Source organism: Marmota marmota, unplaced genomic scaffold (genome assembly GCF_001458135.2).
Source record: "Marmota marmota marmota unplaced genomic scaffold, marMar, whole genome shotgun sequence".
Classification (NCBI taxonomy): Eukaryota; Metazoa; Chordata; class Mammalia; order Rodentia; family Sciuridae; genus Marmota; species Marmota marmota.
The window spans coordinates 892,943-906,854 of NW_026000223.1; the positions used below are offsets into that span (position 1 = coordinate 892,943).

The 13,912-nt window shown below is 34.0% G+C and overlaps 1 protein-coding gene across 1 annotated transcript in view; it reads right to left on the reverse strand.

The window, feature by feature from the left end:
- Tex15 (testis expressed 15, meiosis and synapsis associated) overlaps positions 1–13,912 on the reverse strand; it is an 89,452-nt gene that overhangs the window by 55,339 nt on the left and 20,201 nt on the right. Inside the window, exon 3 of the mRNA XM_015501229.2 lies at positions 3,230–3,380. Coding sequence (XP_015356715.2) covers positions 3,230–3,368 — 139 coding nt within the window. The 5' untranslated portion in view covers positions 3,369–3,380. The remainder of the gene's footprint in view (positions 1–3,229; positions 3,381–13,912) is intronic.

Genomic DNA, 13,912 nt, shown 5'->3' on the forward strand with positions numbered 1-13,912 from the left:
TATATATATATATATATATATATATATATATATATATATATATATTAAAACTCACAGCAGATGTTGTAATTTGTGCTACAATGATCAAACATGAGAAAAATTCAAGAGGAGATGGCTTGTATTTATGTATATATTTTACTATTTCCACTGTTTTCCCTTCATTCTTGATGTTCCCAGTTTCCTTCTTTTATCAACTTCTGTTTGAAGAACTTTACCCATTTTTTTTTAATGTTAGGTCTGGTGTTGAAAAAATTCTTCAATTTTAGTTCATCCAAGAAGGTCCATTTCATCTCTAATCATAAAGGATCATTGCACTGTGCATAGATCTCTAAATCCTTAGTTCTCTTTCTGCATTTGAAAATTTTCTCTCTTCCTTGGGCTTTCATGATTTCTAACAGAAAATTTGTAATTCAAAAAAATTTTTCCCTATACATAATGTATGGTTTTCTCTAGCTGCTTTCAAGATTTCTTTGGGCTTGTCATGTCTGTGCAGCTTCTTTATTATACAGGTTAGTAACTTTTGCCAAATGTGGAAAATTTCCAGCCAGTACTTCTTCAAATGTTTTTCTCAACCTCAGTCTTTCTCCTTTCCTTTTAGTACCATAATGACAAAGATGTTAGATATTTTTGTTATTGTTCCACAAACCCCTAGAGTTCAAAATTCACTTTTCCCCACGTTGTTCGTATGCTGAATAATCTCTATTTTTCTATATCCAGGTTCATTGATGTTTTTTTCTTTTTGTGGTAGACTGAACCAAGAGGCATCTCCAACACTTTATTTTTTATCTGATACAGAGTGTCACTAAGTTGTCCAGGCTGGCCTAGAACTTAGTTGATTCTCAGCCTCCAGAGTAGCTGGATTACAGGGGTATGCCAACACTCCTAGCCAGGTTCACTCTTTACACTGTCGTGTCTATTCCTCTCTTTGACGTATCCAGTCAGTGTTTTTCCTTCTTCATGGACTTTAATTTTTAGAGAAGTTTCATGTCCATAGCAAATTTGAAAGAAAGGTATAGATTTCCCATCACCTCCACATTCTCACATATAAATAGCCTCCTCTATTTCCAACCTCCTCTAAGAGAATGGTACAACTCATGAACTTACACTAATACATAATTATCACTGGATCTGTAGTTTACATTAGGATTCACTGTTGGTGTACTTTCTCTGGGTTTTTGAAAAATGTATGATACCAAGTATCACTAAATACAAAGTGTGACAGTGTCATGCAGAGTAGTTACATTGCCCTAAAAGTCTTCTGCGTTCCATTTATTCATTCCTCTCCTTGTCCTAAACCCTGCAACCACTGGTAATTTTTACTACCTCCATCATTTTGCTTTTTCAAGAATGTTACAACAATTGAAATCACATAGTATGGACCCTCTTCAGATTCGCTGCTTTAACTCGGCAATGTTCATTTAGGGTTCCTCCATTTTTTTTTCTATAAAATTGGTAACTCATTTCTTTCTAAGCACTAAATAACATTCTATTGACTGGATACACTACTTTATTTATCTACTCATTTACTGAAGGACATCTTCTAAGTTTTAGGAGTGACAACTAAAGCTGTTGTAAACAGCCATGTGGGTAAATACCAAGAAGCACAATGGCTACAGCACATGCCAAGAGTATGTTTAGTTATGTATTAAACTGCCAAACCATCTTCTAAAATAGCAGTACCATTTTGTATCCCCACCAGCAATCAGAGTTCTTGCTGCTCACACCCCAACCAACATTTGGTGTCATGAATGTTCTAGATTTTGGCTATTCTAGTAGGTATGTGGTACCTCATTGTTTTAATTTGCATTTCCCTGATGATATATGATGTAGAGCATCTTTTCAAATGCTTATTTGCCATATGTGTATCTTCTTTGTTGAAATATCTGTTACTGTATTTGACCCATTTTTTAAAAAATATTTATTTTTTAGTTAGAGGTGGACACAATATCTTTATTTTTATGTGATGCTGAGGATCAAACCCAGTGCCTCACGCATGCTAGGTGATCACTGAGCAACAACCCCAGTCCCTTGACCCATTTTTCAATTGGGCTGTTTTGTTTCCTTATTGTTGTAGTGTAAGAGTTTTTGTAATATTTTAATTAACAGTCCTTTATCTGTCTTTTGCAAATACACGTGTAAGTATGTGGCTTGTCTTTACTATATATTTATATGATACTGGGGATTGAACCAAAGAGTGCTCTACCTCTGAGCTACATCCCCAGCCATTTTATTTTTTTTTTTAATATTGAGACAGGGTCTTGCTAAATTGCCCAGGCTGACCTTGAAATTATGGTGCTCCTGCCTCAGCCTCCCAAGTAGCTGGGATTATAGCCATGTGCCAAAGAGCCCAGCTGTGTTTTCATTCTTGAGATTATACTTCTATTTTCATCACTGTGACCAAAATAAAGGATAAGAACAACTTAAAGGAGAAAAAGTTTATATGGGGCTCTGGGTTTCAGAGGTATTAGGCCCAACATAAGAGAGCATATCATGGGGGAAGGGTCCAGTGGAAGAAAACTGCTCAGCTTACGGTGGTTAGGAAGCAGAGAAAGACAAGGAAATGGACCACAGGAAGACATATCCTTCCAGGGCATGTCCCCAGTGACCCACCTTTTCCAGCCATACCCACATCTGTTTAAAGTTACCACCCAGTTCATTCAAACCAGGATGGATTGATTAGGTTAAGGCTCTCACAGTTCAATCATTTCACCTCTGAATATTCCTATAGAAACACAGGAACTTTGGAGTGATACCTCACATCCAAATGGGTTTTGTCTTTCTAGGCTGCCTGTTTCAGTTCTTGGGCAAAAGAGAACAATATTTTGTTTTTTTGTTTTGTTTTGTTTTGTTTTGTTTTGGTGAGGAGTCTAGGCCAGTTGGCATTTCTAGGAGGCAGGCACCCAGTCTGAGATACTGAAGAAACAATCAATCCAAGGAAATTATATCATACCCAGAGTCTCAGTCCCTTATATGGTCCATAGACTTCTCTTTACCTTTGCAAATCTTCTTACATTTGTTTTACACACAATACCCAGGGTTTTAGTGTATTTACTGGGACTAAGAGTACATGTGTTTTTCTGCTTTGGGCAGAAACAGAGGTATATGTGCATTTAATAAATTAAAGATCTGACTTAGCCTAATTTCATAGAGTGAAAATAGGAAATGAACATAAGAATCAGGAATACAGTAATAGTTATTTTTAAAAATACACATTCCATAGAAATTTTACCTTTCCCTGCTCTTCTCTTAATCTTTGGAATAGTGAATTTCTTCAAAGGACTGACTTCTATACCAGTAATGAATAAAGGTTCACTGGTTGAATTCATTTTCCATAATGTCTTGTGTTCAGCAATCTCTTTCATTTCCATTTTGTTGGTGGCCTAAAAACAACCCAAAGTTATTAAACAAAAGGTCAATAAATACATAAAAGACGACAGCAAAAAAAATAATTTAAGAGTTCTTAAATGGAATCAAGTAATGATACATTCTTAGTCACACTGCAAACACATTTCAACCTCAATTTGCCAGGTTACACAAAATAGAAAATTAAATAATTCTGGTTTCATATAATTTCAAGATATTTATTCTTTCTGTTTCTAACATACCTTTTCCTTGTAATTCATAAAACTAATTTCTTCCTGAAAAGCTTGAACTTGCAGGTATAAGAAAACTTGCAGTTTTCTTCCACTGGACCCTTATACCTGCAAGTTCAAGCTTTTCAGGAAGAAATTAACATATGGTAAAATTCTTGCTAAATACTCTATTTTTTAAATTATCTTTCCTATAAACTTCTGTTACTAAAATGATATCCTCTTTAAATTAGAATCTCTGGCTTTGAAGAAACTTATGGAAGTTGTAAACCAATTACTGCATGACTATCCTTACAATTAGTCGATGCTAACAATACTCAATTGCTTATTGACTACTAATCCATAATATCATTCTGCAAATGTTTAAGACAGCATCATATATTGGCATATTAGTGGTAAAATATTTCTCCCGTTTTTCTCCCTCTTCCTTTTTTTCTTCATCCCTCACCCCCTCTTTCACACATACACGTATGTATACAAATGCTGATTCCTAACCTCTCAAGCAAAATTCAAATTGGATATAAAAGGGAAGCTATCAAGCTCATACACAAAGAAATATATATATAAGCAGTCATTTTTCATACTATTTCATAATATGGTTCATGGGCTTTCTGATACCTGTCAGTTGCTTAGTTCAAACATTAGCTCACAATGCAAATTAAGATGTCAAAATTCTACAGAAGGATCACAAAGGATAGCATTCTATATGAGGTTCACAAAGGATCCCCCTAGTCCCCACCCTTCATGTGCCCTTTATAAAAGGTAATCTTGTACTTTTATAGCTATAGATCAGAATAGGGAACAGAGATTACTAGAAGGTAGAGAAGAAAATTATCCCTTTCATCTTGCCATGCTGACAAACTCTAGTGGGGGTGTTGCCTGCACTTAAGATATACCAGCTTCAGAGAGAGTTTTCAAGACTGCCATGTTCACCTGGCAGTTTATTAAAGGGAAGAAGGAAAAACAACTTTTCAATTTATGACAAAATACTCTTTGATTAGTTGTAAACTATATTAACAGCACATAGAGGTATAGGAAAATCAGTGAAATGTACTTTATTAATGTTGGACAATCCTTGATATTCTCTTTAGAGTGAAATTATATACTCAGAGAAGCTGTATGATTGATTTCAGTCACACATTTTCTTACAAAACGTTCCTCAAGTAGAATTTCTCCTATAAAAGAGCCTTCTGAGAGTAACTGTTTTTGTTCTTCAGTGCTAAGGGACAAAAAAGCTGCATTTCATACTGATGAAAGATGAGTATTCAGAGCACAAAAGTATTCAATATTCTCAAGTAAGTCACATCATGAAATTTTCAATTATTACCCTTTTGATTGGGAATAATACCCTTTTTATTTCAGCATTTAAACAAATCAGCCATAATTAAGTGATAATAAATGCACACAGTTCTTTACACTCAGGTATCACATGCCTATAACCACTTCTTTTATAATGTAAATGAAGTGGTTAAAACATTAAATATAATAAAATATATAATAGTCCTAGAAACACTACATATATTTTTAATATTTACTTTTATATATGCAAAAATAAAATTAGGAAGTTTGAATCCTAAGGGTTTGTGCTGAGCAGGCTGTCCTCTGGGATAGTCTGGGTGAGCATGAGACAGCAGAAGAAAATGCAATTCTAAAAACTTCAGCAACAGTTAATGCATAGGGTCCATAATAGATATTCAAATAAATGAATGAACTAAAGAATAGAGGAGCCAAAAATAGGTTCCCCAACAAATAAAACATCTACTCATAGATTGTAAGAATGTTTTTATTGCTAGGCAAGGTGGAGCACGCCAGGCATGGTGGAGCACACCTGTAATTCTAGCAACACGGCTGAGGGAGGAGGAAGGAGGAGGAGCACGAGTTCAAAGCCAGCCTCAGCGAGGCTCTAAGCAACTCAGTGAGATCCTGTCTCTAAATAAAATACAAAATAGGGCTAGGGATGTGGTTGAGTACCCACGCTCAATCCTCGGTAACTCCCTTCCCAAAAGTGTGTGTTTATTATAAACAAATTTAAGTCAATACACTTAAAGATCAGATAAACAAATTCTTGGAAAAATGTAATATTAAAACTGACTTAGGAAATAAAAAGAATGGACAACCCTATTATTAATAAAATGTAGTAGCTCAATTGATTCTAAAAGTAAATAAAGAAAATATTAATACATCATAAAAATTGAGTTTATCTCAGGAGTGATTTAACAATAGGAAATACATACATTTTATTTACTTATGTAAGCCAATTACAGAAAATGAAGTGATTCTCTCAACAGATGCAGGAGAAAACACCTAGTCAAACTCAAAACTCATTTATAATTCTTAAAAAATAGTCTTAGCAAATGGAAATAGAAACAGTTATACCTAGATTTTAGATGATTATTGAATATTGGTAGCAAATGGGTAAGTATCAGAAGTGCCCTAACACTTAGAATACAATAAGGATGCTTACTATCACTGTTTCCTTTTAATAGTACTGGAGGAGCTCACAAGTCAAAGAAATAAAAGTTATTTAAAAAATAAAAAAAAATAAAGGAGAAAAGTGAAACTTGGTTCTGTAGGCAAGGGAATTTCTGTAAATGTAAGAGTCTCAGAAGCTAAGAGGAACTCCAGACCCAAATAATAAACAGAGTAAGACAAAATACTACTCAGAAAGGTGAAATGTTATAATGGTTCAAATTTTAGTTCTACCATGAATTAAGAATGTTGGGCAAACTGCCTAATTTTCTCTAAGGCCAATAATAGTATCTATTATGTCATATGGTTGCAGAACCTGGTACACAATAATCACACAATAACTTAAATGTAATCTTGATCCTGTGCTATAGATCCAAATTATGGAGTTGTTAAGAAGTACAGTACAAGGGGAAATACTGGGGAATGATGCTGGCCAAATTATTGTTATATTGTACACATGTATAAATATGTAAAAATAAATCCCACCCTTCTGTACAACTATAATGCATCAATAACAAATATGCAGACCTGGGCCCAGTGGCACATGTCTGTAATCCCAGTGACTCTAAGGCTGAGGAAGGAGGATCACAAATTCAATGCCAGCCTCAGCAATTTAGGGAGGCCCTAAGCAACTTAGGGAGAGCCCTAAGCAACTTAGGGAGAGCCCTAAGCAACTCAGTGAGACCCTGTCTCTAAATAAAATATTAAAAAGGGCTAGGAATGTGGCTCTGTGGTTAAGTGCCTCCGAGTTCAACCCCTGGTATTTAAAAAAGCAGAAAAAAATTTATCCCCCCATACTCTCCACACAAAGAAGTATAATGCTGCTATACTTCTGGCATGGTGTTGCACTACTATAATCCCAGCAATCTAGAGGCTGAGGTAGGAGGATCACAAATTCAAGGGCAGCCTCAGCAACTTAGAAAGACCTGTCTCAAAAAATAAAAAACAGGCTGGGGATGTAGCTCAGTTGTAAAGCAACCCCCTCCCCGACCCTGAATAAATTTTTTAAAAAGTATAGTATTGTAAAGATATACAAGTCAGAAGTCAAGGGATGTTGTTTCTATTTCTACCATTGCGATTAACTAATGATGGGACTTTGGGAAAGTCCTAACTTTTTTCTATGTGCACTATGCATGGTAACACATTTTTCACAGACAAATTAGTGGCAAAGAAAAATAAATCCTTTTAATGTCAAATAACTAATCTAAACACTTAATTTTCTCATGGTCTATTTTAAGAAGACATTTGTACAGTTTCCTAAGACAATCCTTAAAATTTATGAAACTTAAGTTTTTCAGATTAGCAATTACAGATCAGAGATTTGAGACAAAAACTTGCAAAAATCTTTTACATAATCAGTATCAGAAAGTCTTCACAGAACAATTGTTTCAACTGGACAACTGAGCAAGCCAGAGTTCTCTTAAGAACCAACAGCTGGGCTGGGTTGTGGCTCAGTGGTAAAGTGCTTACCTAGCATGTATGAGACACTGGGTTCGATTCCTAGCACCACGTAAAAATAAATACATAAAGGTATTGTGTCCATCTGTAACTAAAATAAAGAAAGAAAGAAATAATCCACAGCTATCAGTTGTGGAAAAGTTTTCAAATGGAACAACTCATGAAAAATTTGGATATATACAAAGCATTAATGAGGAAATTTTCAGTTCATTGAAACTTGTCCATAAATCAACTTCCTGTTAATTTAACATCTCTAAAAGTTTACTAATGTCCATTTTTCATAAAACAAATGCATCAGCATCAAGCTCTTTGGGCAAACAATGTTCTGTTTTTACCATTTTCTTTTATTTGTGCCAAATAATACTGATTTTTTATTTACTGTCTGCCCCAATACACTTTTAATAAAAAAGTCTACTTTAAAATAGTCAAGAAATTATTGTAATAATGGCAAAATTATCCCTCTTTAAGTAATCTTGGGAGAGAGTTCATGTTGAATAAATATTAGTTTTGGAACTTTAGACACACAAGTTCAGAATTCTTTTTCTGAGTTCTAAATGGTAGGGATACGTAATTACTTCTAGTAAAACCAAGGTTAAATCAGGTCATATTGGTGACAAATTACATAAATACTAAGATTTAAGTCAGGAATTCCTCAAATAAGACTACACAATGTAGATATTAAATACACTTTAGTCCAATGTTTCCCTTTATAGATCAGGAGTTGGCAAACCCGTGGGCTAAGTCCAGACCACTACCTGCTTTTGTAGGAACTTCAAGCTAATGCTTTTTATATTTTTAAGTGACTGAAAAAAATTAAGAATGTTTCATATCACAAGAATAATTGTATGAAGTTCAAATTCAAGTTTTACTGAAACATAGCCATGCCTCTTCATTTACTTATTGTCTGGGGCTGATTTCCTGTTATAGATGAGTATAGTTAAGTGTAGCATAGACACAGAGTAAAATAATGAAATATTCACCACCTAACCCTTTATGGAAAAAGTTTGCCAACCCTGTTGTGGATGAACCAACTTAAATATCAGGGAATTGGCACTAAAGAAAAACTAAGCCTCATGATTTCCATTTTAGAGCTCTTTCTCTTATACTGTATTGTCTCTAATCATCTCTCTACTGTATTCTCATTATCTTCCCTATGGACTTTGATTCTCTGTATTCTTCTCAACAGCATTTAAACAGGATCAACCATGATCATTTAAAAAACAAAACAAAATTTACCAGGGTCATGTTTACCCTTGTCTGTCTTACTTCCCACCTTCTCTTGAACATAATTTGATTTCCACCTCTATTACTCTACCTAAATTGCCAATGACTTCCATATCAGTCTCTTACTCCCAAAGTATGCTTCAGGCTCATAATTTACCTGGCCTGTGTTTGACACTCTTTGGCCAACCTGTTCTTGAAATAATACAGTCATCACCAGACTTCTATGACTTCATAATCCTGATTTCATAGCTATCCTTCAGGAGCTACAATCTTACTCTCTGAATAACTCATCTGTCTATCTGGCCTTTATAATTGCTTCAATTACTTTTTATTATGAGAAAAAAGAAAATTTTCTATTTAAATATTTTTTTAAAAAATTCATGAATCAAATTTGAAACTTTACAAACTTGATAAAATAAAAATAGAACCTTGCACGGGGCTGGAGCAGAGCTCAGTGCAGAGTATGTGTCTAGCATGTGTGAGGCCCTGGGCTCCATTCCCAAGACCATGTAAAATTAAAACAAAATAGAACAAAAACAATGCTTTTACTTTCACTTACTTTTGTTATCAATGAAGTTAAAACTATTACTGTTTTTTTGCTTTCTATTCCTACCTTTTCCTCTATTTTTTAAAAACAGAAGCACACTTCTTTAGTTAATAATCTGTAAGGATTATAGAGATTAGTTTGTCTGTCATATATATTACAGTATTTTTTCTTTTAATTTTGTTTGTAGTGTCTTCTTCCCATAGAAAAAAATTCAATTTTCATGAGTCTAATTTCTTTTTTTTTAATATATTTTTTTTAGATGTTGACGGACCTTTATTTTATTCATTTATGTAGTGCTGAGAATCAAACGCAGGGCCTCACACATGCTAGGCAAGTGCTCTTACCACTGAGTCACAACTCCAGCCCGTGAGTCTAATTTCTTAATCTTTTACTATGAGTGTGTAAGAGTTCCAGTTGCTCCCTATTCCTACTAACAATTATGGCAGTACACTTTACTTTTTGCCAACCTGATAGATACTAGTTTCTCATTGTTGTTAGTTTGCATTCACCAAATCTTTGGTGTGGCTGATTATTTACTGAGGATACTATTGGTCATTTGTATTTTCAAATCTGTGAATTGCATATTAAAGTGTTTTGTTGCTGTTTTGGTACTGGTAATTGAATCCAGGGGTGCTTAACCACTGAGCCATATCATCAGCCCTTTTAATTTTTTGGGATAGTCTCTCACTAAGTTGCTTAGGGCCTTGCTACACAGTTAAGTTTTAAAATCATTTTTCTATCATGTTGTTCATATGCAAGAAGGCTTTATAAGAGATACTATCCCTTTGCCAGTTATACTTGTGACAAATAATTTTCCCCCTTGTGTCTTCATTCTTTGGGAACAGAAATTTTAATTTTAATGTAGTCAAAATTATGAATATTTTTCTTTATTTTTTGTTTTCTTTCCTTTTTTTTGTTTGCTTCTGGTCAACTTTAAGAAATAATTCTGCTCAAGGTTATAAAGATAAACCCAATCTTCTCTTTAAAAACTTGCATAATTTTTAGCCTACTACTTTTACGTTTTTTACTTTCTCAAATTCATTTTTGTCTAAGGTAAGAAATTCAGGTTCACCCTTTCCATATGAATATTAACTGTGCTAGCATTCATTTCAACAACCTCTTCTGTTCCTTTTTATAATGCCATCTCTGACATAAATTAACTTTTGATACATGCATGAATTTTTGGCTTTCCTCTCTGTTTCACTGGTATCTTTCTGCATCCCTTCTTCAACACCAAGTTCTAATAAATTTTGATCTATGTTGGGGCAAAGTCAAAGAAACAGCATCTTTGCACTTATATACACATTTAAAATTAGCCATGTCTAGTAAGAAATCATGCTTAAGTTTTAATTTCACCAAACTTAGTGATCAATTTGAGAGATAAGACACTGTTATATTAGTTTTTCCATCTGTGAACGCAGTATATTTCTCCACTTATTCCTGTCAGTATGTTTTCCACCAATAAGTTTTATCATTTTTTCCATAAGCATATAATGTATCTTTTAAAGTATTTATTTTAAGGTACTTTATAACTTTCATATTAACCTGTGTTTCTTTAAACCTGTGTGCCTCTTTAAAAGCTACATATTATTCACATTTATTAAACTATGTTGACAATACAAAAAAGGCTAACACGTATACAACCCCAGATATTGGACACTTTTCTAAGTGCTTTAAACATATATTGATCCATTTAATCCTCACAATGTCTGTATGAGAAAACCTTAAACTTTAAATTAGAAAACAGATGTGCAGGGAAAAAATGTGCCTTGGATACACAGCTAGGAATGCTGAATATGGAATTCAAAGTCAGCCTGTACAATGCCAGAACGAATGCCCTCGACAGGTGCGCAAAAATAGTTTCTATATATTGACTATCCAGCAACCCTATTAGTTTCTATTATAAACTCATTTGTTTTCATAAACAAACATATCCTCTATGAATAATGAGGGACAGAATATTTGTTCACCCTTTATGTTGGTGGGTTCCAGATTTGTGGATTCAACCAACTGCAGGTAAAAATGTAGTTAGGCCCATCATGATTGCATGTGTAGTGTAATGAACACTTTGTCATTATTCCCTAAACAATACAGTAAAAGAACTACTTGCATAGTAGAACTATGCAAGAACTACTTCCATATAAGTAATATGGAGATGATTTAAAGTTTACAGACAGCTGTGTGCAAATTATATGCAAGTATTATGCCATTTTACTTAAGGAACTTGAGCATCCATATCTTTTTGATATCTCTGGAGTTTCTGAAATCAATATTTCATGAATAGTGAGTAACAAATGCATAATACTGATCTAAGAATTTTCTTTTTCTTTTTTTGAACTGGGAATGTCACAAAGTTGCCTAGGATGGTCTTGAATTCCTGGGATCCAGTGATTCTCCTGCCTCAGACCTCCAAGCAGCTCTGACTACGTTTGTGTGCTACCATGCCTGGCCCTTTCTGACTCTTGAGCAATTTCTTTCTCCTGCTTAGGATTGTGCTGACTACAACGGACAATGGCAAGCATCTTAATTTTGCTGTGGATTTTTAAAAAGAATATCTTGAATCTTTTATAAATACTTTTTATTTTAATAGACATGATTTATCAGGTTAAATTTCCTGGGTATAAAATTCTAGATTGACTGCTATTTTCTCTTAGCACTCTGAAGATATTATTTCATTCACTGCCATTCACTACTCCTTTTAAAAAATCACCTCCAATTTAATTAAAAAACATGGATAATGTTTTTTCTCTGGTGGCTCTTAAAATCTCATTATTTCAGGTGTTCTGTATTTTCATCATGATGTTTTTGGTTAAGTAGGTGATGGACTTCTTATACCTAAAAGTTTGGTATTTTCCCAAAATTATGTGAAATTCTTAGCAATTTTATCTTTATATTTGGCCACTGCAAAATTTCAGAAATTTTTTATAAAGAATACCCTGTAGAGGCTACTAAACACTTCTGGAGAAGATTACCCATCTACTGAATTCTAATTCCCTGGAGGGCATTACTATGATTCAGATAAAAGGCTTAAAACAACTACACAGTAATTTCAGTAGTTAACCTGAACTCACCACCATGAAATAAGGAATATTTTAAAAAGAGTCAACATAACTCCTGAGAGAACAGCCCTGCACTTATATTATTTTTTCTACATTTAAATAAGATTTAGAGAAGCAGAACCTGTATGTTTCTAAAAATCAGAATTCGTGTCAACTACTTCCTAAAAAATAGGTTGTATCAAAAGAAAGCTACACACACATTGGAATGCACTATATGATTATACTATAGTAAAACTGTATTAATTTAACTACTTGGGAAGGAAGAAATCTTAGTATATTGGTGTGAATTTAACAAATGGAGAGCTACCAAATTTGTTTCAAAGACTCTACTAAAGATAGATTGATGGGCTGGGATTGTGGCTCAGCAGTAGAGAGCTCGCCTAGCACAGGCGGGACCCGGGTTCGATCTTCAGCACCACATAAAAATAAAATGCATTGTGTTGTATCCATCTACACCAAAAAATAAATTAAAAAAATAGACTGTAAAAGCAATTGTCCCCCAGTGCAAGAAAATCAAGAATTGGCTATAGGTACCATTTAAAATATAGGGGGAAAACCTAAATCCCCAGCCCCACCCAGTGAGAAGTAACTAAGGGTAATCTAGCTAGAGAGTTCATTCTTGTTAATTAATCCAACCCTTCACTTTCCTTCCAAATTGTCTTTATAAAATTCAATTGAAAAAGTTTTGAAAGGATTTATGATAACAAGAAGTTAGCAGAAACAGGTTTACTAGCCACTCACTAAATGTTTATCTACTCCACAGCTTCACTCTCTTCACATGTGTTTCAGAATGGCTTAATGTTAGTGTAAACTGTTTATTTCTTCTATACCTGTCTCTTTCTAGTACTTAGACTCTCTTAATTTTTTTTTTAAGAGAGAGAGAGAGGTAGAGAGAGAGAGAGAGAATTTTAACATTTATTTATTTTTATTTTTTTTTTAGTTACCGGCGGGCACAACATCTTTGTTTGTATGTGGTGCTGAGGATCGAACCCGGGCCGCACGCAAACCAGGCGAGCGCGCTACCGATTGAGCCACATCCCCAGCCCCTAGACTCTCTTAATTCACAGTTTTCTCTGTGGTTCTACAGAGAGACATATGGAAGAAATTGCACATTGTAAGTTGTTGCCTTAATAGTTTGATAGCTTCCTAAGTGGCCCAGATTCTCTCCTAACTTTCAAATTTCTGAGAAAACTTGTCTAAAGTTTTCCTCCATGACTATGGAGCTTTTGTTTTTTATGTTAATAATGAGTCTAATTTTTATCCTCTGATAGCAAATTTCATTTTTAGAATCAACAAAATATTTAAAACTCATCTAATTAATATTATCAAATATGGTCATATCTCTTTGATTAAAAATGGAAAAATGAAAAAAAAATTGGGCTACAAAAGCAACTAATTTTCTTGTTTTATGTTTATGTATTGTGTCAAGAGCAATTTCAAACCTTGAATGCCATAAATGTTCTAAGCAATATTTGCACACTGGCCTGACTTTCTAGTTACTGAAAGGTTCAATACTTATGCTAAATTAAGGTCAATTATCTATAGGACAATCTTCTCCACTGACC